The following is a 25,486-nucleotide window of genomic DNA, read 5'->3' as shown; positions in this document are numbered from 1 at the left end:
AGTATCCTGTTCATGGATACATGTATGAAGTGGATGCTTGAGTTAAACAAACACAGGACTTTCACCCAGGAGTCTGCTGTTCAGGTCCCATGTGAAAACAAAAGTCAATGGTAGATTTATTTTACCGTATTTTTGTTGAATAAGTTACCACTTAACTAACACCACGTACGCTAACAAATTACACAACATACTTTTTACTAACTCAAACCATGATATTGTCCTTGGTTTTGTTGCCTAAAAAGTTGTTTTGTTTCAATTCACAATGTTAAGTTTCACTTTCACACTGGGGTAGGTGCAGGGTGGCCATCTGAAGCATTAGAGTGGTAGTGAGAACCAATCAATCGGCTGATAACATTCGAGATGGGTGCAAAAACGCTTCAGACTGTATGTAGCCTATGATTCATTTAATTGATCAACTATGGATTAGCCTTCAAAAGCCATAATAAGTTATCTCTATTTCAAGCTCCCCCTAACCTACTTTTAACCATTTAAAAAAAAAAGTGGATATTCTTAGAACGAGCAAACAACCAAAAACAGCACGGAGAGCAAACCGCTGTACCTGACGTCTGACTTCTTTGTGTTCTCAGAAAATTGTCCTCTGTGCACAATTTAACAGGATGAGGGGCCGATGTGAAACCATGGAAACAAACCAGACAAAAGCTCTGCCAGCTGAATCACTCTGGCACAACTCCGCTGCCTCAACCCTCTCTGTTCTGTTGTTTTTCTCTCCCTTTTTCTGTCCCGTCTTTTCCACTGAGAAATGTACAAGGTGCCCATGTTTTACTCCAGCAGATCTGACCATATGGAAAAGAGCCAGTGTTTAAACCTGCCTGATGTACCATATATCACACCATTTCTTATGGGCTCAGTGACTGTTTAATCATCTCAAATGTGCAAGTTTCCTTTCATTAGTTAATTACAATATTTGACATCAACATTGGTTTTCATTGGAATATAGGCGTAGCAGATCCTGAGCAGTAAAGTCAATTTTAGTTATATTGCCCACAATCACACATTTTTCCCGGAGCTCTTTGTAAACACCAAAACCAACAAAATGTTAGCCCGTCTCTCTCATTTCTACTTTCTTATTTCCTGTCTGTGGCTCTCAGCTTCAAGCCCATTGGTTTACAACTCTTTAAACAAATATTTAGTGTCATTTAAAAAAAAAAGGGGTTTAGTTATTTTCCAAATCAGCTGGTCGCTGTAGTATTTGTGGCAGGAGGACGGTGTAGGTGAGACTGAGTCAAAATAGACTACAGTGTGTGTGTGTTTTCATGGTAATGAAGGAGCAGGTCACCCAGGGCATCAGTGAGGCTTGTTGATGTGTTTTCTATAGTTCTTGGACAACAATGGAGCTCTATGTCACATAAAGACAAACAGTACTCGTTAGTAAGATCAACCCTTCACTAAACCTCTAGCCTGAACAGCCAGGTCCAAGCGCAACTTATAAACCATAAGTAGTATAACTTTGGAATTCTTCACTTACTGAAGGGCGTGCATGGTCTGTAGTAAGACTGATACTTGGTACATAAAGAGTTTGGGGTTCATGTCTCTTTAAGTGTAGGGAATGGAATGAACTGGGATTGTTCTTGAGTGAGTTGATTAGTTAGCACGCCCTGCTAGCTAGCTTACTATCTATAGTAATAACTATAGTCTATAGTAGCATTACTTTCGAGGACAAGTAGCGTATAATTACCTAAAGGTGCCTCAAACAGAGAGCTGTTGGAGCCAGGCAGTGTCCATGTCCTATACTTTGAATCAGCGGCAGCAGGGTGCAACGCCTACTTCCGACCCTACCAGCTTGTACTCCACAGGCTGCTGCTAGCCACCTAATGAAATCTCATCATGCAGCTAGCGGGCTGTAGCTTAGAATAGGGAAAATGACTTGCAATATGACTGATAATGATGAATATGATATAGATAGATAGATAGATGTATACTTTATTCATCCCCAGGGGGAAATTTGTTAAAATGTATAACATATATAATATAGCAGGTTCTGCTAAGTATAATTAACCTTTATGTCTACATGAACTGCTAGAATGGAAAGTATAGGACTGGTGTAACATTAACTAACTAACATTGTTGGTTTTGATCTTTTTAGGGAATTTCTTGACAATAAGAGGGTCACTACTTTCAAATAGAAAGTAATAAACGTAACAAACATAATGCTAGGTAAATGCCATATAAGAAGCAGTGTCCCACACCACATTTGAAGTTGTTTTTTTGTTTTTTTTGTTGCTTTGAATTAACTATCACAAAATACTCTATACTATAAATAATAATATATAGACATAGCTGAGGATTTTGCTGGGCTGTAAAGCAGCAACAGTTCTCATGACCTTTAGTTTGACGAAGCAAAGTTACAAATGACCTCCTTCAGTGTACACTTCAGTCCTTTGAACTGTCCGCTGATCAATGTGACACCTCATGGAAAAGGAGTTTAACCACCCAGATAAGGCTCCAATTCCTTTATGTAATTAGCGATGCTTCTGTTTTGTACTATTTTGATCAAAGCAGAAGATGTGCAGTTTTTTCAGACAGCCAATCAATGGCCTGCAGTTGTAGAAGGTTCTGATTTAGAGCACATGATGTGCTTTGGGTTTTGTCCTTCTACATGGTCTCCTCTCTGCAATATTGAGAAAGAACTGTTGTTACACATAACAGGACTTTTATGTGTTTGTTTTCCCTCAGCTGGAGAAGAAAGAGATGACGCCGCCCTTCAAACCTCAAATCACTGATGACTACGGCCTCGAAAACTTTGACACGCAGTTTACGAATGAACCAGTGCAGCTAACACCAGACGATGCGTAAGTACTGCTGTTGAATTAAATAAAAGTTATCAGTGAAGTCAAATATATGTGAATCACTAAGAGCACTTTTTCACTTGGTTACTGAAAACTATGCACTTGTGTTTAAAGATCTGTTTGCAGGGACTGGAAATTTGCCTCAGGTCATTTCTTTGTTTTGTGACTTTTCAAGTAACTACATGATGACAACTTTGACAGCAATGAATCATGATATAAGTCAGGCAGGTTTTTGGTCTCTGCCATGTTGATAGTGTAGTGAAACGTGAAAAACATCAGACATTTAAAATCACCTTTGAATTAGTCATGATAATCAACCATAATAAGACTACAGCTACAGCATTGTTCTGTTTTTCAAACATGTTTTATTATTTTATTTGTGGATTGTGTCTAAGCCTCGAGCCTCTGAGGGAGTGTTTCCCATGACATCCTTTGATTGTCAATCAAAAACCTGCGTTGCTAGGAGACAAACTGTTCCCTCCTGTGGTTGGCTGATGTCTGTGCCTTTAAAACATTCAACATGTTTGAAGACCGTCATGCTGTTCGTGCTGTTCGTCCCATGGGGGGGGGGGGGGTTAAAAGCTAGTGTTCATTTTTCAACTATTGTTTTTATCCCTCCACGCCGGCAACAGCTGGACTCGAGGATGAACTGATCACATTCACTGTGACATCACAAAGCAGATTATTGGCCATAACTCAATAAATCATATGCTAATTATGACAATGTCACACAATTGTCTAATAGGATAAAATGATGAAGTGATGACATTTTGGACAGACTTGGATGTAGACTGGAACATGACTGCTCAGCGGGGGCATACAACCGGTTGGCTGTAATTCTAGTTTATTTAGTCCTGTTTCGAAAGTCCTTTTATGATTGTATCGTAGTTAGTGAACCTCATCCTGTTCTTAAGTGTAAGTTGCCTAAAAGTCTGGGCAGTTTAGTTGTGTTTTCTCTAAAGAAATTCTAACTATTTTTATACAGTTTTAGTGAATGAAAACTGTGGGCATTTTATTTTTTTTTAAAGTAATCAGATTAAATTCAACATTTCTGTCTTTGTTCTCCTCTAGTTGTCATTGTTAACAATAACTTAAACAGTCCCCCTGACTGCTCATTGTGTGCATGTGCAGCACGGGAAACAGTACTGCTGCATTGAAGAAAAAAAAGAGTATTTGCTTTTATAAGAGTCTAGTTGTCACATCACAGTTAGTGTTAAATGTGGTGTTAGTGGCCCCAGGACCAAGCTGTGATTGTACTTGGCAGCTGTGAATGTGTACAGCTAAAAAGGTGATCAGTAGACCTTTTCATGGTCACATAGAGGTTGAAAAAGACGTGACATGTGTTTTCAGTGGGTGGATGTTGTGCCATCTTTTTCCAGAGAACTTCTGCATCCAATAAAGAAAAACTTCCCCCCCTGCGAGTTCCCAACATTGACGTCTTCATCCATCAGGGACATTGTTTTGATTAATGCGAACGTGTAGCCTTCAGGATCCGACAGGAGAGCTTGTTTAAGACTGAACTTCGGAGAGAAAAGGCTGGAGAGATCTGGCACAACAACAGACACGTTAGAGGCTCCACCGCTGCAGACCAAAACACAAGCATGGCCTGTTTTCCTCCGTGCCGTCACAAAATGATTCCATAAGGCTTTGGCAGGCCCCGCCGATAGATATTACCAGGCTTATGTCAGACAACATTTTCATTTCAATCCATGCTGGATTCATTTTACAACGTTTATATTTTTCCTGCAAAGCTTTTATTGGATGGATTTTAGCAAACCATTTCTCAACAACCACACTGATCTAAAGCAAGAGCAGAATGGAAACATGAAGTAAACCATGCACTCCGCCCCAAAAGGCATCCTTATTAGCAATTTCATCAACGACATTAGGACATTTAGTACATTTTTAAAAAAGGATTGTAATTTCAAACAATGGTGTAGCTAATCCTCGTTTGTAATGTCCTATACATGAGAAAATATGGGATAGGCATGTACTAAGGGCTAGGATGCTACCTACAGCTTCCCAGACAATGAGAAGCAATGAGTAAGAATCTGATTATGAAAGGATTTGTGTGCATGAAACATTGTTCATACTTTTCATCAGCGTTTAATCCCTATCCCTGTTGAGGGCAGCAAGACATGACGGATTCAGGATGCTTGAAACAGTGATATGACTTGTTGTTCGACCACATCTAGGGGCCAAATGTGTGTGCACCTGTTGTGAATGTCCACACTGACTAAGGTGAAATGCCTGACCTCTCTCCACAGCTGTGTCTTTTAACTCTTCGTAGTCTCGACACAAGGAATCGTGCAGCTGGGGATGAGGCGGACACCATCAGACAGTCTTTCCCTGAAGACATTCAGTGTTGCACTTTGAGTTTGAGTCTGAAGAATGAAAACGTAGACCTTCAGGAAGAACACCAAACTCTCGCTCACTTTCGCACCTTAGCACTGTAAACATAAAGTGTGCATGAATGTCGGCTCTGAAGTGTTTTCAGCCCCTCACCCTTTTTTGACGGGGGGTTTTGGACTTTGTTTGGCACTTATTCTGCATTTCCACTGCATAGTACAGCATGGCTCTACTCGACTCGCTCTTTTTTGGTTTTCCATGAGCAAAAGATCAGGTTAGTACCGGTACTTATTCTGGTACCAAGGGTCCAAGCAAGCTGAGCTGAGGTGGAGTTAAAACGCTGCAGACCACTGGTGGGTCAGCGAGAAATCGTCACTAGCGCGACACGGGACATCCTGCACTGACCTGCCATTTTGAAATAGCCACGCTACCGTCAATAGTGACAGCATTTTTTTTAAATTCACTCGATCCAGATTTTCAAAAATGTCAGGCTGTAAAACTACGCCATACGTTATGCTGTACAATTCACAAAGTGCAAACGTTCCTCTGTTTTGGTTGCCGATGAAAGGATTCAGCTAGTGTTGCATTGAAGAGGATGTCACTGCTGTTCCACGCGGATCGCTACGGCAATCAGCTAAGAATCCCGCCCACATGAAGCCTTAAGATCCAGGCAGCACAGGGCCATCAGGGTAGTGCTGCAGCAAGGTTTCATGTCTTTGCCCTCTCCATAACAAAAGATCATGCTGGTGCACAGTAAGTCTGGCACTGAGAGCCTTCTTGACTTCATACTGTGAAATGAAGCAGAATTAGGATTAAAATATATGGTGCCATGTTTGGTATATACACCACCAGTTCAGCAAAAGACAACGTCGTGGCTTTTTCCTGCTTGTGCAACTTGGAACTTTTGAACATGTACAGCAATGACTATACCATTGTGAAATGGCAAGGGCTTCCAGTGTTAATTGGAGCCTTATTAAATGCCCATCATGCTCTGCGCCCATGACAGATGTCTTTGGGTAACTACCATGGCTCAGTTTGAATGTGCTGTACACCTCTGCTGTTCACTAGACGCTGAACTTCAAACCAGCCTCGGAGTGGGTGAGCCTCGAAGCTCATTAAGGGCCTGCAAAGAGACGTCTCTGCCGCTCATCCCAGCTCATTTGTGACAGCGTTCGACGAGGGGAGTCCGTGATAGACTTTTAGGGAGGCAGTTGTGGAAGAGGTTGGGGTGGTGCAGTGAGGGGAAGAGGGAGATGAGTGGGAGAACGGGGTGGGGAGCTCACTGCCAGTTCAGTAGTGGAGATATCAACGTGGCATCAAACACCACGACACATGAAAAGAAGACGCATGCCTCCTCCCTGCGTCTCGCACTTTATCTCCACACCCCTTTCTCTTCCCTCTGTTACCAAGGAGAGGGGCTGATGTCGCCCACTCCTGCTCTGGGAGGGAGTGATGCAAAAAAGCTCTCCACTCTCCCCTCTCTCCCACTCGTGATGGGCTTGGCATGAGAAGAAAGAGAAGTGGGAGCCATGTAGGGAGAAAGAAGGGTAAACCCTCCATGTTTGAGATTTACATTGCGACATTAAAAGCCAGATTTGCTGGGGGCCCTTGCCAGCGTGGGGAGGGGGAGGGGGAGCGAGGCTTTAGTTTTTCTATGCCAGTTCCCTGCCTTTGAAAATGGCAGCCTCAGCCAGTGCCCAGAGAAGCGTACTTTCTTTCTTCTTCTGTAGCCTTGGTCCTTGGTTGTTGTTTTCAGGGCCTTAACTCTGGAGGTCCGCTTGGTTCTTGATGCATGTCATGCAGGTCCTACACTGTTTGGATATCATAATGTTAAATGTAACAAATTTCTTCCCCATAAAAAAATCATGTGTCATGTTGCATCCTATTTCAAATATTGACAGGCAACACTATTGCCTTGTCTATTATATTTATCATTCTTTCTTTTGGAATGCCCAAATCCCCGCGCAAGACTCACAAGTCAAATAGACCATGAAGCAGAGTATGCTTTAGGGCGGGGCTACACAGTGATTGACAGGTCGCTACCGCTACTAGAGACATATACGGCATCTCTACGTCACTCCTCATTCCAAATATGGTAACTTCTGTTGATTGGTTGTGAAAAAACCAACATGGTGACGGCCGTAATCCAAGATGGCGAACTCAAGGCTTCAAAACATCAGTCCCAAACCAACGGGTGACGTCACCATGACTACGTCCACTGCTCATATCCAGTCTATGTGTAGAACTCAAAACTTACCTCGAACTCTAGCCCTTTGTGTGACTTACTGTCAGGCCTCGGCACTATTAATTGTGCCCGTGTACGTTAAATCATTTGTCATTTTGTTTTGTTGTCCTAGTTTTTACATTTTTACTTTAACTCACCTCACTCCTCCCAAAGCCAGTTTGCACCTATTAGTTTCCACTTACGTCTTCTCATCAATTTAAAATTGCACCACATTCAGTCTGAATATAACATCAAAACTAATCAAAGCTTTCAGTACCACACAGTAGTCTCACTAGAAATACTAACATTTACTGTTTACCATTGATGTTACAATCATGACTGACAATAGCTCCAGTCTTGAGGTTTAATATTGGAACAAAATGTTAGTATTCGTTTTCCAAAACCACTTATAATACTTGTTCTGTCCCTTCCTCCTTCTATCCTCTTCATTCTGCATCTGGCAATGCTTTCAAGTCATCCAAGTCTGGAAAAAAAGGCAACATTTAAGTTGGTTGAACACAGTTTGTTTTGGTCAAACCCTCTCCTCTCTCTTTTGTGTCTTTGTGTTTTTTCTTTCTGCCTCTCTGTTCTCTCAGAAACTCCATTTTCTAAATGTAATTTTTGTATTGGTAGTTGACCTACTCCTACGGTGAAAGTACTTCACATGAGATCAGATGGAGGGGAACTACTTGCTTCATCAGTATTCTAGTCTGAGAACTGAAGACAGACACTGTAGCATTTCATTCACTTGTCCTTGTGCTCGATGTGGGTGGTATCTGCAACCTGTTTGACACTGGCAGAGGCCCCGAAAATGAGACCCCCACCCACCTGGTACACCAGTGTGTGTGTGTGTGTGTGGGGGGGGGGGGGGGGGGGGGGGGGGGGGGGGGGGGGGAGCACACCTATTGTTTTCACTTCAAAGCAAAAGCCTCTCGGCCTTTCCCCAGCGAGAGGCCTCCTTTTTGGGCTTCAGTTCCTCCTCTCACTATCACCACACACACACACACACACACACACACACACACACACACACACACACACACACACACACACACTCATAGATGAGTAAACAGCCTGTTGCTGCAGGAGAAGCAGCAGGGTTGCTAAGGAAGTACGTTTATTTTTACCCAGCCACTCTGAGCCCACTAGTTATGGGGTTCCGCTCCATTTACCTGTGATTATTCCTTTTTATGCCAAAGAAGCAGTTTGAGTTCCTCTACTGGGTAGTGCACACCATGTTCTTCTTGTCTCAGATGCCATTTTACAGGGTTTAAAGATTTATTCTGAGTGAAAATAATTAAGACGCATTAACCCATCAGATGGTTTCCAGGGTGTAGACGTTCTGCAGGACAGCAGGAGCAGCTACCAACGCTAACAGGACGTTTGTGTTGTTATCAAAGGTAATCTGTCAAACATATTCAAGTTTTGGGGTGTCTTATTTGATTTGTCAGTCATTAGTCATAGCCTATCTCCAACGATCTATCTTTGTCAACATATTGAACATGATAGGAATTCTTGGATGTGTATCTAATCTCAGCTTGCTTTGCTTGCCTACACTTTGAGACGCTGGTGATGTTGAGTGAACTGATTGTCTTGACAGAAGTGAGCCTGAACACTTAAAGATACTCTGTGAAGTTTTTCTCATGACTGATCGTTACAAAAGTTGAAATGAGAAAGGAAATGTTGGGTTAAAGTTTTCTAGAATATTTGTTAGTGTTTTTTGATAAAGGTGTAGCAGGAAGCTCGTTGTCATAGTAATGAGGGATGATTGGCATCATGCTACAGAGGTGGTCACATCTCCCTGGAGATGTGATGAATACCAGTTATGGAGATGCACCATCCCGATTCAGCAGCGACCTCGATGCTGAACTTCGGCGCGGTCACACCAGTGCGTGGTGTAGCATCATCAATCCATGCGTCTTTGTGAGATATGTGGCTCTAGAAGTGGCTACTTGCAGTCTTACCTACTTAGTAGTAAAAGCATAAAATGCCCAGAAATAGTTGACCCTTTTCCAAACTCACTATGACACACTGATCACAAGCACAATAATTCATGGGTCAGATTGGAGGTGTTGAAATCTGTATCGATATGGGCTCTCTGTTCAGAACTGGATCCAGGTTTGCTGTGAATGAAAACCTCACCTCTAATGCTTCTGTCTCCCTCTCCTCAGGGACGTCATCAAGAGAATAGACCAGTCAGAGTTTGAGGGATTTGAATACATCAACCCCCTGCTGCTATCCACAGAAGAGTCTGTATGAAGGGGAGACCAGCTTCCTCCTTCGCCCACCTACTGTCTGTCCAAGCTGCCGTCTCAGCCAAAAAACACTCACAAGCCAACTCTGAAAGGCGAGGAGGAGGAGGAAGAGTAAAGGACCACAGGGAGGAGGACCTCAACCTCTGGACCTTGTCAACGAGGCAGAGCAAACTGGAGAACGGGAAAGGTTCCTTCTGGACCGTTCAGATTGTTTTGTTGGAATACCAAACTTGTCTTTTCTTGGTATCTACAAGGAAAACAAAGACTTCAAGAACATTCCCTGACGTTACGTTTTCTTCCCGTCATCTGTTCTTTTTCTCCCGCCGCTTCATTCCATCTCCTCTCTGAATGTCCATCCTCATGTCAAAGCTTCGTGATTTGAACAGAGAGCCGTTCATTCCGTGCCTGCCGTCATGAACACATCTCAACCCGTCACACATCCCTGGAGAAATATGACAGTTCTGCTGAAGAACTTGAAATTTTACATGCACTTTTGTCTTTAGTTTCATTTTTTTTCTATCTTTAGGGGGGGGGGGGGCGACGCCTCTCACAAAACAAGAATGTACAATGACAAAGGAAAACAAATTAAGTTATGTGTATTATAATGTAGGTAGTGAATCCAGAATTGAGGATGACTTTTTATTGATGCAAGTGGCGCATTTTCATCGTAGACACAACCTTCTTTTTCTTATCTTGTAGGATTTTCACTAACGGGGGGGGGGGGGGGGGGGGGGGCTGTTGATTACCTTTTATTTAAGAAGTGCCTCAAAGATTGTACTGATTACCATGGCTCTGATTGCATTTATGTCTTCTAGAACATTTCTTCACCCATCCCGGCTTCAGTAAAGACCCGCTGACACAGCGGCTGGACTCTGAACAGGGTTGGTCCAGACCATTCACATTTTTAGTGGGATCTCATTTTTTGGAGCACAGTAGCCTCAGTCCTGAAACATGACTGAATCTTTTCATTTTTAATGGATCAATTCAAATAATCATTTATATAAACCAAGCTAACATCACATTTGACCACAGCTGGTGGCAGTAGGAGACAAAGCATAAAGCCCGATGTGGAGATGTTTTCCCAACACCATGATCATCTAGAAATGTCACAGACGGCGTCGTCCATACAGTCCCGTATCGGTATAAAGGTGTACACGGGCCATGGCCAATCCCAGTGTGGCAGCTTCAGAAACACATTAAATGAGGACGTCGGCTGAAAACAAAGCAGCGCGTCGTTTTCAGCCTCCACAGTGTGTACAGGCTTGCTGGCCGAGCTCAGATTCTTCTACACCAGCTGCCACTGCGGGACCATCTGCAGCCGGTTGGAAATGTCACGTGACTGGTGGGTCGTGCTGTCTTGTGGAAATATGTCTCCATTTCCGTTTTTGGGCTCATTGTGTTTCCATCCCCGCACCAAGGCTGGCTTCACATGGTGCTACTACAGCTCTACCTAGACTTATTGCAGTCAACGTATTTTTAACATAGTTTTATTTCTAAAGGGAATAAAAGGTCTTTAGAAATGCTCCGACCCGTCGTGTTTGTTGGACAGCTGAGCCGACGGGAGCAGAGACAGCGTAAACTCATTGTCACCGGTGACTGTAGAGTACAGGACAACGGACAGACAGCGGTATGTTAGCAGCAGTGTTGAGTTCTAAAAGCATCAGGAAACCAAAAGATATCAAACATGTTATTTTTGACAAAAGCACAGGACATGTAAATTGCAGATATTCAGTTTGATTTGAGGAATCCACTTCAGTCACATGTCTCCTTTGTTATATTGTTTGGTCATATGAGAGGAATATGATGCTTCTTATTTTAATGCTTTAACTTCAAACATTTTAGTTTGTTGGTATTTTTCTTCACTTCAAATTGAAGTTTGCGTTCCACGTAGTCCTCAAACTATAGAAACACTAACTTGTGATGGGACTTTGTCAGCATTTTAAGACATTTTTTAAGAATTGAATCACTCAAAACATTTGGGAGCTTATGGATTGATTATTGTGAATAACAGCCGTAGTTCTGTCACCTCCCACACATCGTTGATGTGACCCATTCCACTGAAGTGCGTTAGGCTTTTAGAGTAGCTGTGGATGATTAATAAAAGTCTACTATATCTGAAAACAGATTTCTCACAAGCTCAGATTGTTCCTAGAAGTCTCACAACATTCTGGAAAGAGCTCGTCAAAATCATCTGAATATTCAGCCATGACGCTGAACATCTTCCTGTACTCCACCACAACAAACTGTGAAACACCGGCACTCCACTTTACAACTCACTCACATCTCCACCGTTGTCTCCTAGCAACAAGTCACATGACGCAATAACAAGCAGAGCGGATCACGTGAAGGGTAAAGGAAAAGCTTTTATTTCTCTCCATAGTGTTGTGAGACACTTTTTGGAATATTTCATATTGCTTTTTCAAGGACAAACGCATTCAAACACAGCACGTAACCATTAAATGATAAATAACATTACAAAATATATAAACAACTCAAAATGTAAAAAACTAAACAAAAATAACGACATGACTAAACATCTCGTACCACGGGTCACATTCAAGCACAGCCAATACAAAGCTCACCAGCCATGGACAGTGAACGTCTCTTCTCTAAAGGGATACGACTATGAGTTTCAGAGGGCACATTCAAATTGAGAGAATTGAATTTGAATGCATTACATTGTTTTAGCAATAGCCAGCGGTCTGATTGCGTGGCTATTTTTAAGGTTGGATTTATTAAAGTTACCAAAAAACAAATCTCCGGTTCCAATAGAAAGACACCCCCATGAGTACTGATAGGCTGTCATAGCACCTCTGTAGTGGAGGGCAACATGTTTCCTCTTCTAGGCCACAAAGGGGTGAAATATTGGAGTTGTATTCATATGGAGTGATATAGAGGGAACACCATTTCTGTCCCATAGTTAACCATTCAGAGTTATTCATTCTCAGTTCTGTTGTTTGTGCTGAATCTGGAGTATTGTGTTGTTATGGAGCTCCGGGTGGGTTTGGAACCTGCAGATGACCCGACACGTGGTGGTCAGCTCAGTGAAATGAGTTCATCTGTATACAGTTAGCTTTTAGTGTAACTTCATATACACAGCAAGCAACACATTTGTAAGGCCGGGATCAGATCTGTTGATATGAACTACGAGCACGGATTAGAGTCCCCGACACAGAGAGCTCTGCGCTGATCTCTGAGGAGAGGAGCTCTCCATTGGCTGAGATGGAGCTGATGGAATCTGACCCGTGCTAATTTGATAACCACATAACAGGATTAATTAGCTGATCCTGAGTCAAATGGTCTCAATTAGCCGTAGGGCTTTACAGGCAGAGAAGAAACAGATAGAGAGGAGAGATAATGAAACAGTTCCACAGTCACCGATTAGTCCCCCCCCCCCCCCCCCCCCCCCCCCCCACACACACACACACACACACACACACACACACACACTTCAGGAAGCTAGAAATCACTTCAACAGTTGAGGCTTCCTCCTCCAACCCCTCAAACTCCATCTCATTTGCTGCATTTTATGAGATTTTATGATTTCTTGATTTATTTGCACATTGTTTTTTTTCTTGAGGGACCAATGGATGAACCACTTTACAGAACAGTGACGGCGCCTCAAACGTCTAAGAGAAAGAGAATCTTTATCTCAAAATAAATGAAGTCGGTCCATGATTTTTGTTCTAAAATAATGCTGGTTGGATATGCTTCATTTTGCTTCACCGCATCTTTGTAAATATGTGTAATTATTAAAAATGATACTGGTTTTCCGTGAAATGAGTCCTTCCTTTTTTTGCAGACTGCAGCAGAAATCTCTTTGCAGATGCTACAGCTGTGTGTGTGTGTGTGTGTGTGTGTGTGTGTGTGTGTGTGTGTGTGTGTGTGTGTGTGTGTGTGTGTGTGTGTGTGTGTGTGTGTGTGTGTGTGTGTGTGTGTGTGTGTTCACCTCTACTCTTCATACTGGGAGACTAGAAACATGCAATGAATTAATATTCATCATTTAACATACAGCGAAAATGAACTTAAAGTGTTCACTAGAAATGAATATTAAAACCTCTGCATAGAGTCGGAGCTGATCAGAGACCTGTTCACTACTTACTCAGACAATCGATCTACAACGCTTATCCTTGATGGCACATTATGCTATTTCATATTTAATGACATACTATACTATGACCTTTTATACTATATATTATTGTATGACAAACAATACTATTACCTTCTAGTTTATTTTATGACACACTATACCATGACTTCCTTTATGACATATTTTATGATAGATTATATTATTACAGTCTTTATGGCATATTTTACCATTTTTAGGACAAACTATAGTATGACATATTTTATAGCAGAGCATACTGTGGTATTTGTTATGTTCAGGATCATATTCATGTTCAAACGGTAGTTTAGTTGAACTAGTTGAACATAACGATCTGTTTTGGGGAGCTCTGATAGACAGACTAGTAGTTCATTCTCAGCTCGAGGGAAAAAGGAAAATGTTAAAATGATTTTCCATGTTCTCTCTGTGTTTTCAATGACTGGAATAATGATTAAGGGTGGGGTTCATCACAGTCAGTAACGTTTGGTGATGACATGGATTTTGCACTACCGTCTACACCGAGATAAACACACACTATTAGTTTAGCACACAAGTGAGGACGAGGGAGCTGCAGCACCGATGAACTACGTCACTCCCACAGTTCATACGTCTACGGTTACGACCGTCCATCGCTTCGGCACAGAGACTCTTGCTGTATACAGTATATTTATGTTAACAGGTTAGAGTTTTCTACTTTTGCTGAAAAAACTTTTTCTCAAGCTAACTTTTTTTATTGCTGAGATCAGCAGAATGGCTGAATTTACGTTTTGAGTATCCCTTTATATTTTGTATTAACATGATATAATACAGTGTTACCACAAAGACCCTCAGAAAATACTGTCATAAGTTTTAGGTCATATCACCCACCCCTAAAATGTGTTAACTGTTTTCCAGAGAGAGAGAGTGAGTGCGAGTGTGAGAGTGAGAGTGTGTGTGTGTGTGTGTGTGTGTGTGTGTGTGTGTGTGTGTGTTCTCCTGTCGGCTCACCAGGTCATGTCCACATTCACCTCTGACAGACACTGGGCCAGGTGGCCGTCACAGTCCATTTGGGTGAACCTGGAGAGACAGGAAGGAGATCTGCTGTTGGTACTGACAGTAAACTTTTATTTGGGGTAACAACTAACTTAATATTCGGGCTCAGCTGTCCGGGGGCCAAAATCCAAACTGATCATATTCAGCATGTTAGTTAAAGCTGCAGTTGGTAACTTTGTGCAAATATGATAAGTTATATAGAACTGTCACTGTATCCTGACAGTTAGGACAGATAATCTATGAAAACATTGTTGTTCCTCTGCCTCCTTTTAGTTCTCCTAACGCCATTTTCATAATTTCACCACGATCAAAGGAAAACAATGAGAGCCGAGGCTCTCCAACGCAGCTGTCAATCACTGCTGGTGAACAAATTCAGATTAAACTGTCAATCAAGGGAGCGCTGATCAAATATGAATCTAGTTTCTGTTGCAGTTCTGTCTATTTCTCACCTCAGATGTTCACAGAAACGCATCACTGTAAAACAACAGAAGTCCAAGTATATTAAATAGTATATGTATGAATGGAGGTCAGCCCTCCTGTGTCCATTCACACAGCGGTCATCATTGTTTCACAGCCTGGTCCTGCAGCCCGGCCAACCTACACAGAGCCTAGCTCAAGAGCCACCGGGCTACACTTTAGGCATGATGTCCATCTACTCACAGAACCAACCATTTCAAAATAAAATGATTAGAATGACTTACAGCTGATATGATCTACCACCTTTGTCATCTCAACAAGACAAAGTGACAGACATTTCCTAAAAATGAAAGCTGCAACCTGAATGTTTTTACATATTTAAGTGAATCTGTGGATCTATCTCTAGAGTCCACTGATCCTCATTACCTTCACCCTTCTTTTTCCTTTTGTTTAGTAGCCGAGTCCTCTGACTGTTGCCTCTGACTGTTGTGTTGTCCTTTTTCGGGGTCTTGATGTCAGTTGGCCGTCTGTCTTTACCGACTCTGAAACGGCTCCATATCTGGTTGGTGGCACCAGATTTAATACATGACATGATCACCGGCTCCAACATGGGTGGACTCTTAAAAAAGTACAGCTACAGTAAGCAAGGTGAAGGTAATGTGACCACTGGAGGGCTACTTTTTGATAGCCTTGCTAATAAGGCTACTTGTGCCGTACGTACTCAATGATGTATCATGGAGAACTGTGTGGCTGAGTCAGCCTGGAAGAAGAAAAACATGTCTGTAACAAAAAAAACAAAAGGCCAATTTTAACTCTGTATCAAAAAGTTATATTTGTAAAAGTTACTCAGTACGTTCTCTAAGCATTGACAGAACCAGGAGGAGAACCACTATTTGGGCCTTTGATAGAAGGAACTGAATACAGAGAGGAATAGGCACATTTCCTGATTATATCCTTTTACCTTCATGGTGTCACTGACATGAATAATGTACTCAACTTTTACAGTAACTATGAGTTACTGCTCTCATATTGACTAGAGCGCATGGAGGAATTTAAACTCCCCTAAAAGAAAACAAGAATGCTTTTAGTCCTGTGTAGAACATGGGGCAGTGGCGGGCCGTGTGTTTTATACCTGGGCCTTCAGTGCTGTCCTACTACAGGTGAACCACCTCCTAATAACCTCGTTATGACACCACAGCTACAGGTTTTTAGGGGTGTAACAACGTAACACGTATTCGTATTGAATCATTAGGTACGAGGCACACGGTCCAGTACGCATTACAAATCAAACAATACGTTTGAAAATGCAGAAACTTAAATTGTGGGAAATATAATGTTCTCTTGGTGGAGCCACTGTGCTCAACCTGGCAACCCAAAGAAACAAAACAAATAAAAACATTACATGAGCTTTAATTCAAAAGTTTAAAAAACAGGATGGTAATGTAAAACTAAATAAAAATAATAAAAATCCAGTATTCCAGTATTCCTAACCCTAACCCAACGTAACAGACAACGTGCTGTCTGACCACGGAAGAGCAACATTGTACTCTGGTGAGGCTCGTGTGTTCTGGGAGGCGCACTACGCTAAACTAGCTTAGCAGGAAAACCAACAGCAGCACACAAGCTACAAACTCTCCCCGCAGTGTTAAGGTAGCTGTTCCCTACTGATTCAAACAGGGCGCTATGCAGATGTCTTAATGTAAGATGCAAGTTCACTTACAGCTGTTCACTTAAAGACAAAGTCCATCCTCCTTTCTTTGTTAACAAAGAGTTTAATGCCATGGTTTTACAGGTTAGCAAATCTAGCGTAGCTCCATTACATTGCCAACAACAAATGTAAATAAATATATAAATATATAAAAAATATCAATATTCTTAGCAAAAGGCTAAATAAAGTTCAACCACACAGCTGCTCCCCTTATTAATAACTATGTATTAAACAACTCAATATACACTGCTGGAAAGATTTAGTTGTTACATAAATCTTTGACTCCACTGTTGAGGGTGCAGACCTTTAACAATAAACTGGGTAACAGCTCTGACACTCATCCACCTCTCCTGTTTCATCTTCTCTGTAGCTGCTAGCGTGAAGGGATGGGGGGTGAAGGGATGGGGGGGGTGGGTCAAGGCTGCAGCCTCAGCCCGACAATCTACAAAAAGTTCCAAAATCCTTAAAATACAGTCGCAGCTTTAGTTTGGCTGCTCTGCAAACAGTAGAGAACTGAGCATTTCTGCACATTGTTGTTCTGCGTGTTGGCTAAATGTGGCGATAAACTGCTGGTATTTCCTTCCTTACCTGTGAGGGTTTTATTGTGTTTGGTACAACGAGAGATCTCAGCATCTACTGGAGTCAAATGTAGCCACACCTGTGATAACCCATAGCACTAGGGCTTTTTAAAGCACGGACGGTAACAATATATATCACGGTATATTTTCCTAAAATGTCAATATGAAATGCTTGAGGGGGAGCAAATGCCTGGCACAATTTCAACCATCCAGTCAATAAATGATCAGAAATTCTAAATGTTAGCTTCTTACTTTGTTATTGTCGTCTACAATTCAAATGATAAGTAAATCAATTATTATTTTGTATTTATTTGCGATAAAAAATCTTGGCATTAGTGATTTTAATTAGGTTTTAGAAGCGGCTCAAAGCTAGTGTTAGGAAGTTAAACAGATCATATCTCTCTCTAATATCGATTTCATATTTCAGTGAAAACATAACTGGATTTATTCCTGTGAACATTTTTCGTCAACATCATCATAGGGTTATAGTTTGCATTCGCCCAATACTCATTCTTACTGAATAGAGTTTGAATGCATCGTAATCAAATCAATGCTTCACTCACCGACACAGGTGGTGTGTATGTGTGTATGTGTGTGTGTGTGTCCCTACACATTAGTCTGGTTTTAGTGAAAGAAAAGTGTATTGCGTCTCTTACCCTACAGGGAACACTATTAGGCACATGGGGCAGCTCTGCAGCCTTCCTCCTCCTCCTCCTCCTCCTGCTCCTCCTCTTCTGACACTTGTGTGCACCTCCTCTTCCTCTTCCTCTTCATCCTCTCTCTGCAGAGAAACTCGGCTGTCAGATGACTTCACCTGGTTTGTGAGAAGCCGTCTGCTGACCGGTCCAGTCTCTTCCTCTTGCTCTCCTCCCGCCCCCCCCCTTGTGTCCCTCTACACCCGAGGGTGCGGCCGATGACGCCCGCCCCTCCCAGCCGTGGAGGGACGGCCGTGGTCGTTTGGTGAGGGCTTGAAGGGGTGCTGCCTTGCCGTCTGGACTTTGTCTGCTGTGAGACGACGGCGGTCTGGCGGGCGGGTCTGGCACAAGTTTGGTGTGTACCGAGAGCTCCTGCTGGGAGGAGCTGAGACTGACAGGATCTGGACTCCATGAAGTCCTCTGAGAAGGTGGAGAGGGTTCAGGGAGGGGAGCCACCTCCTCACTGAGGTCACACCACCGCTGTTCATCTAGCTTTATCACTGGGGGTTTCTAAACACGGGGAAAAAGCAGATGCAACACTCAATGCCAGCAGCATTTCAATTGAAGGGAGACTCTTTATAACAGAACAGATGATTCAATTAGCAATATATTAAAAAAGACAACATCAAAATAATCATTTAATACAGTATTTGTGTTTAGTCAACACAGATAGGAAGCATAACACAAAAGTTGTCCTGGTTTGTATTAATAAGAGTGGAAACAAAGAAACCTGTGAGCGCACAGTCCAAACATTGAACAACCATTGAGCAACCAGAGGTTTGATAACAATTAGCATAATGAATAACTACTCACTGGTGGGGCACACATGCACGCTGCCAAACCAACAAAAAATTGATTCATGCAAGAAATCAAGATTCTTATCTTCTAAGATTCTGAATCGATTCATAACTTCCAAAAATCATTAGAATATGTAAATTAATATCCAATTGAGAAAGAAAAAAAAGCTTCACTGTCTGCCATGCGCGCACTGAATGCACCGCATGATGGGAGTCACGCAACGCCACTTTCATGAAAAATGAAATGCAAGGTGAAAGCTGAACGAGGAACAATTCAACAACAACAACAGTCATGATGTCAGAGCCCTCGGCCACAGAGAGAGACATCGTGTCCTAACAGCCTCACGTTATGTCATGTACACAGCTGGAGAGCTAACCACTGAAAAGATGGCTGAGTTGTACTATCTTCTGACGTTATTTTAACAGAGAAAACAGATGTTTAATATTGTGGTATTAACATACAATATAGCCAATCAGCATTAGTTCCCAATTTTATGCATTAACAAGTTTGGTCTTTGGCAGCTGTCACCAACACCAGCAGCACCCATAATGCAACTTTGACCAAAGAGAAATCAAACAACAAACTACAGTTTGTCACTGAACCTCCCACAGGGAACTTTTATTTGGGGTCGATTCTGGCGGGGACCAGAGCAGAGGAGAGGAGGAGCAGCTCTGCTCCTGACTAGAGGAGACGAGGAGAGCAGCTCTGCTCCTGACCAGAGGAGACGAGGAGCAGCTCTGCTCCTGACCAGAGGAGACGAGGAGCAGCTCTGCTCCTGACCAGAGAAGCGGAGGAGAGCAGCTCTGCTCCTGACCAGAGGAGACGAGGAGCAGCTCTGCTCCTGACCAGAGGAGACGAGGAGCAGCTCTGCTCCTGACCAGAGAAGAAGAGGAGAGCAGCTCTGCTCCTGACCAGAGGAGACGAGGAGCAGCTCTGCTCCTGACCAGAGGAGACGAGGAGCAGCTCTGCTCCTGACCAGAGGAGACGAGGAGCAGCTCTGCTCCTGACCAGAGGAGCGGAGGAGAGCAGCTCTGCTCCTGACCAGAGAAGCGGAGGAGAGCAGCTCTGCTCCTGACCAGAGGAGACGAGGAGCAGCTCTGCTCCTGACCAGAGGAGACGAGGAGCAGCTCTGCTCCTGACCAGAGAAGAAGAGGAGAGCAGCTCTGCTCCTGACCAGAGGAGACGAGGAGCAGCTCTGCTCCTGACCAGAGGAGACGAGGAGCAGCTCTGCTCCTGATTAGAGGAGACGAGGAGAGCAGCTCTGCTCCTGACCAGAGAAGAAGAGGAGAGCAGCTCTGCTCCAGACCAGAGTAGAGGAGGAGCAGCTCTGCTCCTGACCAGAGGAAAGGAGGAGCAGCTCTGCTCCTGACCAGAGGAGGAGACGCTGCTGCCTGGCCACTTCTTCAAGGAACGATTAGCACAAGCATAACCCTCACCCTGGTCTCTCTCTGTGAGAGATGGATTGATGGTGAAAAGAACCGTCGTCCTAATCTACACCTCTCAGACTGAAGCATGACGACACACATCACCACGGCCGATGCGAACACGCAAGAGCACTTTTGAACACGCGTGTTGATGTGTCTGAGTTTCGTCATGTTCACAGAAGGAAAATGTGTAACGAGGTTCACTCCACCCAGTAGGAATATATACCGCTGCAGGTGGATGTGGAAGATCAGGAACCAGGTCCCAGTGCTGATTCTCCAGGTAGGGCAGAGCAGACTTCAGCATCAGCGCCCACAGGCTCTCCTCCGCAGGCAGCTGCTCGCTGCTCCACCACGCTGACCTGTAAAGCAGATACATTACAGCTACTAGTGCCTCATCTTTACAAAGCCTCACCCAGCAGGTTGCTCCATCACAAGAAATGTGCTGCTGGTTTACACCTTTTTGGAGTTTCCACAAAAAATATTGATTTATTCTTCCAAAACCCCCAAAAGGTTAGAGCAGGATATAATGATGGGGTTTTTTGAATTCCTTTTTCTAAATTATTTGTATGCATTTTTAATCTGGCAATGAAATTATTTATGAAACCGCTCTTTGATCTGGTGCACCGTGTCTGCTTGTGTAAAGAACAAAGTAAGAGGGAGAAAAACGTACATCCATACATCAAAACTGTGAAGGCAAAAATTTACTACAAATGTATAATAGCCACATTATCTGTGAATTCTGTAGTGCAGATTTTGTTATGTAGTTAATTGGCTGTATGGCTGCTGCACATCTGACCAATCAGCTCACTCCCATCCGGTAGTTTCCATTTGAGGGGGAATTCTCCTGAAAGCTGTTACAGACCTTGTTGAGCTTGGATTCAGCCTTACACAGGTTAGGACTTCTTTAGGGTGCATCTGTGCAAATACAACAGCTTGCAATAAGTAAAAAAAAATGTCTACGTTATTATGTTCCATTTTTGTTGACAATGTGTCAGAGGAGTGGATTCCATTCTATAACGGAGGCTATTACTTCCATGTGGTTTCTTGATTTGGATTGTGTGGTTCCATGGAGCAGTGGTATGGGGTCACATCAGTCTCAATAATTGCAAATGCACACAGAAAGACTCACAAATGCACACAGAAAGACTCACAAATGCACACAGAAAGACTCACAAATGCACACAGAAAGATTCACAAATGCACACAGAACGATTTATATAAATGTAAAATTATGTGTATGAAATATATCTCTGCATTTGTGTGTATTTGTGTGTGTATTTTTCTATTTGTTTGTGGGTTTTATGAGACTCCCCTGACGTGGTTGGATTCGCAAATGCGTTTTTTTCACCATGGACCATCTGTAGCCAATCAGATGTCAGCCTCATTTTCAACCAATCACAGCGCAGCTCCCCCTCCCCTCCCCACGAGGCTGCCAGCGTATAATGCTGCGTTCACACCAAACGCCGCGTTAATCGCCTTAATCGCATCATTCGCGCCGCCAGTCTCGCCAGGGACGATTTGTGTTCATTCAGTGAATCGGTGAATCGCGTCGGAGAGGGGGCGTGGCTTATCGCTCTGAAAGCCGTTCAACTGTCCGCCATCAACTGTGGAAAAAAGAACCTCTATTTCTGCTTAGTACGTGTTGTGGAAGTCCCAGATATCACGGGAAACTAAACACCGTCATGTCTGGGCTCATAACATAGTCCGGAGGAGCTCCGTGGATTTCATTGAGCTCACTGTGTCTAGCAAGCCACACGTCGGCTGTTTACTACAGCTGTATGAACACAAAATAAATTGATTTGGCTGTGATTTAACGGCAATAAACCGACAAAAAGACACAGATTCACGCGAATGAATACAAATAGTCCCTGGTGAGACCGGCGCCGCGAATGACGCGATTAACGCCACGTTTGGTATGAACGCCGCATTATACGCTGGCAGTCTCGTGGGGAGGGGAGGGGGAGCTGCGCTCATGTGATTTGTTGAAAATGAGGCTGACATCTGATTGGCTACAGATGGCACATGGTGACAAAAACGCATTTGCGAAATCCAGCCTCATCAGGGGAGCCTCATAAAACCCACAAACAAATGTGAAGCAATCCACGAATAAATACATACAAATCCACAAACAAATGCAGAAATATATTTGTGATTTTTTTTTTACATTTATATAAATCGTAATTTATTTATGTGTGCATTGGAATGTATTTGTGAATCGTTCTGCGTGCATTTGTAAATTGGATATATTTGTGAGTCTTTCTGTTTGCATTTGCAATTATTGAGACTGGTCTGACCCCATACAGTGGCAGGCTAACCCGGTACAGTGTGTCGACCACGCCGGCCTTCTGAACATCTGAAAGTTATGGGTGTCTAATTTGAAAACAAGTGAAAATCGAATTAGCTTCAAATCAATAATAATGTGCTTCTGTTTCCAGCACACTGTGGCTTAACGGTGTGGTTGTCACCACTCATGTTCTCCCACCATGTTATCAACGGTCCTCCTTACAAGAGGACGTTTTGACTGGCCAACATAAAAAATGAGGTTAAAATCAGTTCAAAGTGTTTAATATTCTGGATTCTTCCTTAAACCAAAACGCATTTGTAAAAGTGGAGCTCTGTATCTAAACAACAAGTGTTGTTAGACCACCAACATGCCCACGTTTTCACCCTCTTAATGCTAAAAGCTTTTCAGCTGTGTTCAGTCAATCACTAAGAAAACATTATATTGTTCAGATTTAAAATGGAGGTTCTTTCTCTTGTTCAACGTTTCGTTTTCTGAGGCAGGGACGTTGTTAAAGTCGCTAGGCAGACCGGGGGCCGTGTATGATGACAACATTGATTTAGCTTCAGGTTCGATTTAACGTGAACACACAGACACGTGAACACAACACCCACCTCACGGTCTCCGCTGTGACGTTAATCCCACCGGAGAACGACGCTGTGTGACTCCTCTTCAGTGAGCTAATTACTGGCTGGAGATCTTTGATAGACGATTTATATCGTTTAAGTTTAGACTTCGGATGTTTTTCAGCCATTTCATTGCTTTCTTTTTCTCAACATCTTCAGAATTTCGCGCTTGTGTGAGAAACTGAAACTTCCTCCTTCTTCTTCTTCTCTGATTTAATAGCGGATCGCAGACAACTTGAAGGAGCACATCGCCTGCTATTGTTCAGGAGTGTAGACCGTCACATCGTGTTAGCCTGTCTCACGAACTCACGCAGTCCTTCTCTTCATACCTGCACAGTGAAATTAAATATATTGTTATTTTGTGCTACAGTATCTCCTTCCGTTTCTGTCTCCAGCACACTTTTTGTTCACACTTCGTAGCCCCTATGCATAATCGTAATGCTCTAGACTGCAGTCTGTCCACTTTCTGTCGTGATGTCTTTGCTGCTGCTCCATATCATAGACTGTGTATAAGAAGTGGAGCGTTTTGCTTGGTGTAGTTTAGTTTATATCTTTTTTTTACTGAGCTTTTTTTTTTTTAACACTCAATGGCTGAAGGAGGAGAAACGGATTTGTGAGTTGGGATTTAACCGTGGGATTAAACTCTTTGTCAACAAAGAAAAGAGGATGGAGTTTGTCTTTATTAAATAGTGAACAGCAGCTCTGTTCACTAGATGTACGTTTTTTTTTACATCTGCAGTAGCTTTAATATGCTTGTTTATATATAATTATTTGTACAACTTGTTTTTATGAAGATGGATTTTTGTTTGGTTTTATATGTGATAGGAACTATTGTTGCGTCCAATGTTGCGCTGGGGACATATTTATCTAAATAATTTATGAATTATCTACTAACACTTTATAAATGATCTTATTAATCATCTACAACTCCTTAATAGTTGGTTTGTAATAATACTTCATTTACAAATGGGGAATCCATAATTTATAAAGTATGAAACCACAATCATGAAACACATAATAGACAAGCTTATTAATCATGAATAAAACATTTATAACTGTTATGAACTGCATACTAATGCATTATTAATGTAGGAACAATGCTTTATAAATGATGAATTAAGTGTTTACTCATACTTAACTAATGCTTCATAGTGTGTAGTTATTATAAAGTGTTACCCATTTTTTACATCATTTATCATTTCATTCAGTCACATGAGGCTGGTCATTCAGTGTCGGGTTTGACGAGTTATATCATTCAAGAGAAACCATAATCATATTCTGGGTTATTTAATAATGACGTCACAGTCACAATTTCAAAACGTACAGACGCAAATAATTCATAAATAAGTCAAACGCATTCCGCTGGTTATCGGTCCTGCACTTATAAACAGAACACAGTTTGTTAAAGAGGTAACAGGCTACAGAGAGAACCCTACGGTGATGATTACTGTGTGTCTTTATGAGTTATTAGTATTATTAGTGACTATTATTAAGTACAATGATCATGTGAACAGACACAAACTTCTTAAAAGTCTCTCCAGCTGTTAAAGCCGACTGACAGCTGATCCAGCTGTGATCAGCTGTGATCAGTGATCAGCGGCTGCCGTCATCAGAAACAAACGTTGCTTCATTTGACGCAACTGAGGAAAGGACTTCTCATCACTCTTAAAAAATATTTCCTTGTTTCCTCTCTCCTCGCATGGTTTCCTTGCATCTCTCCATGCATCCCTGGTGGGAGGGACTAAAACGCAAGGAAAGGACGCAAGTGAGGGAGACGGGGATGCAATTAAGAGACTTGGGATGTACCCACTGTCTCAGCGTCAAAGCATCTTCTTCTTCTCTGTGAGATGGCCAAATAGACAGGCAAAGTGCTTATTTCAGAAAAAAATACGTACAGTAGTCAACGGCGCAGGACAAATATTTTTCTGATACCGTTTGAATTGTGTCGGCTTTTGGGTGTGTAGCTTTTCTAAAATTACATATTTTTTTTGTCCTATATTTCAACAGTGTTATGATAAAATGATCTTTTAAATTGACAAACATCATTATATGTAGATCATGGTACAATTAAAACGGGATGAAATAATAATTTGTCTCTCGCCATTAACAATCATACATTATTTTTGTAGTGGTCAATGGGAATAGGAGCCTTTCCAGCTCCTATAGGCACGGTTTCACCCCTGCAGA

The 25,486-nt window shown here is 42.4% G+C and overlaps 1 protein-coding gene and 1 long non-coding RNA gene across 2 annotated transcripts in view; one reads left to right on the top strand and one right to left on the bottom strand.

Annotated features, from left to right (window-relative positions):
- Window positions 1–9,889, top strand: part of prkcz (protein kinase C, zeta) — a 143,901-nt gene extending 134,012 nt beyond the window's left edge. The window contains exons 17-18 of the mRNA XM_079180001.1: window positions 2,695–2,810; window positions 9,552–9,889. Of these exons, the coding sequence (XP_079036127.1) occupies window positions 2,695–2,810; window positions 9,552–9,639 (204 nt within the window). The 3' untranslated portion in view covers window positions 9,640–9,889. The remainder of the gene's footprint in view (window positions 1–2,694; window positions 2,811–9,551) is intronic.
- An 8,603-nt stretch (window positions 9,890–18,492) lies between these two features.
- On the bottom strand, window positions 18,493–23,459 carry LOC306703761. The gene is made up of 3 exons (XR_013767296.1): window positions 23,288–23,459; window positions 20,619–20,751; window positions 18,493–18,680 (listed from the first exon to the last, which is right to left on the bottom strand). It is a non-coding gene; the product is annotated as an uncharacterized lncRNA (long non-coding RNA).
- Window positions 23,460–25,486: the final 2,027 nt, after the last annotated feature.

This window comes from Pholis gunnellus (assembly GCF_910591455.1).
Source record: "Pholis gunnellus genome assembly, chromosome: 2".
Taxonomy (NCBI): Eukaryota; Metazoa; Chordata; class Actinopteri; order Perciformes; family Pholidae; genus Pholis; species Pholis gunnellus.
Note: the sequence above shows the minus strand (reverse complement) of the source record. Positions and strands in the feature narration are given on the sequence as shown.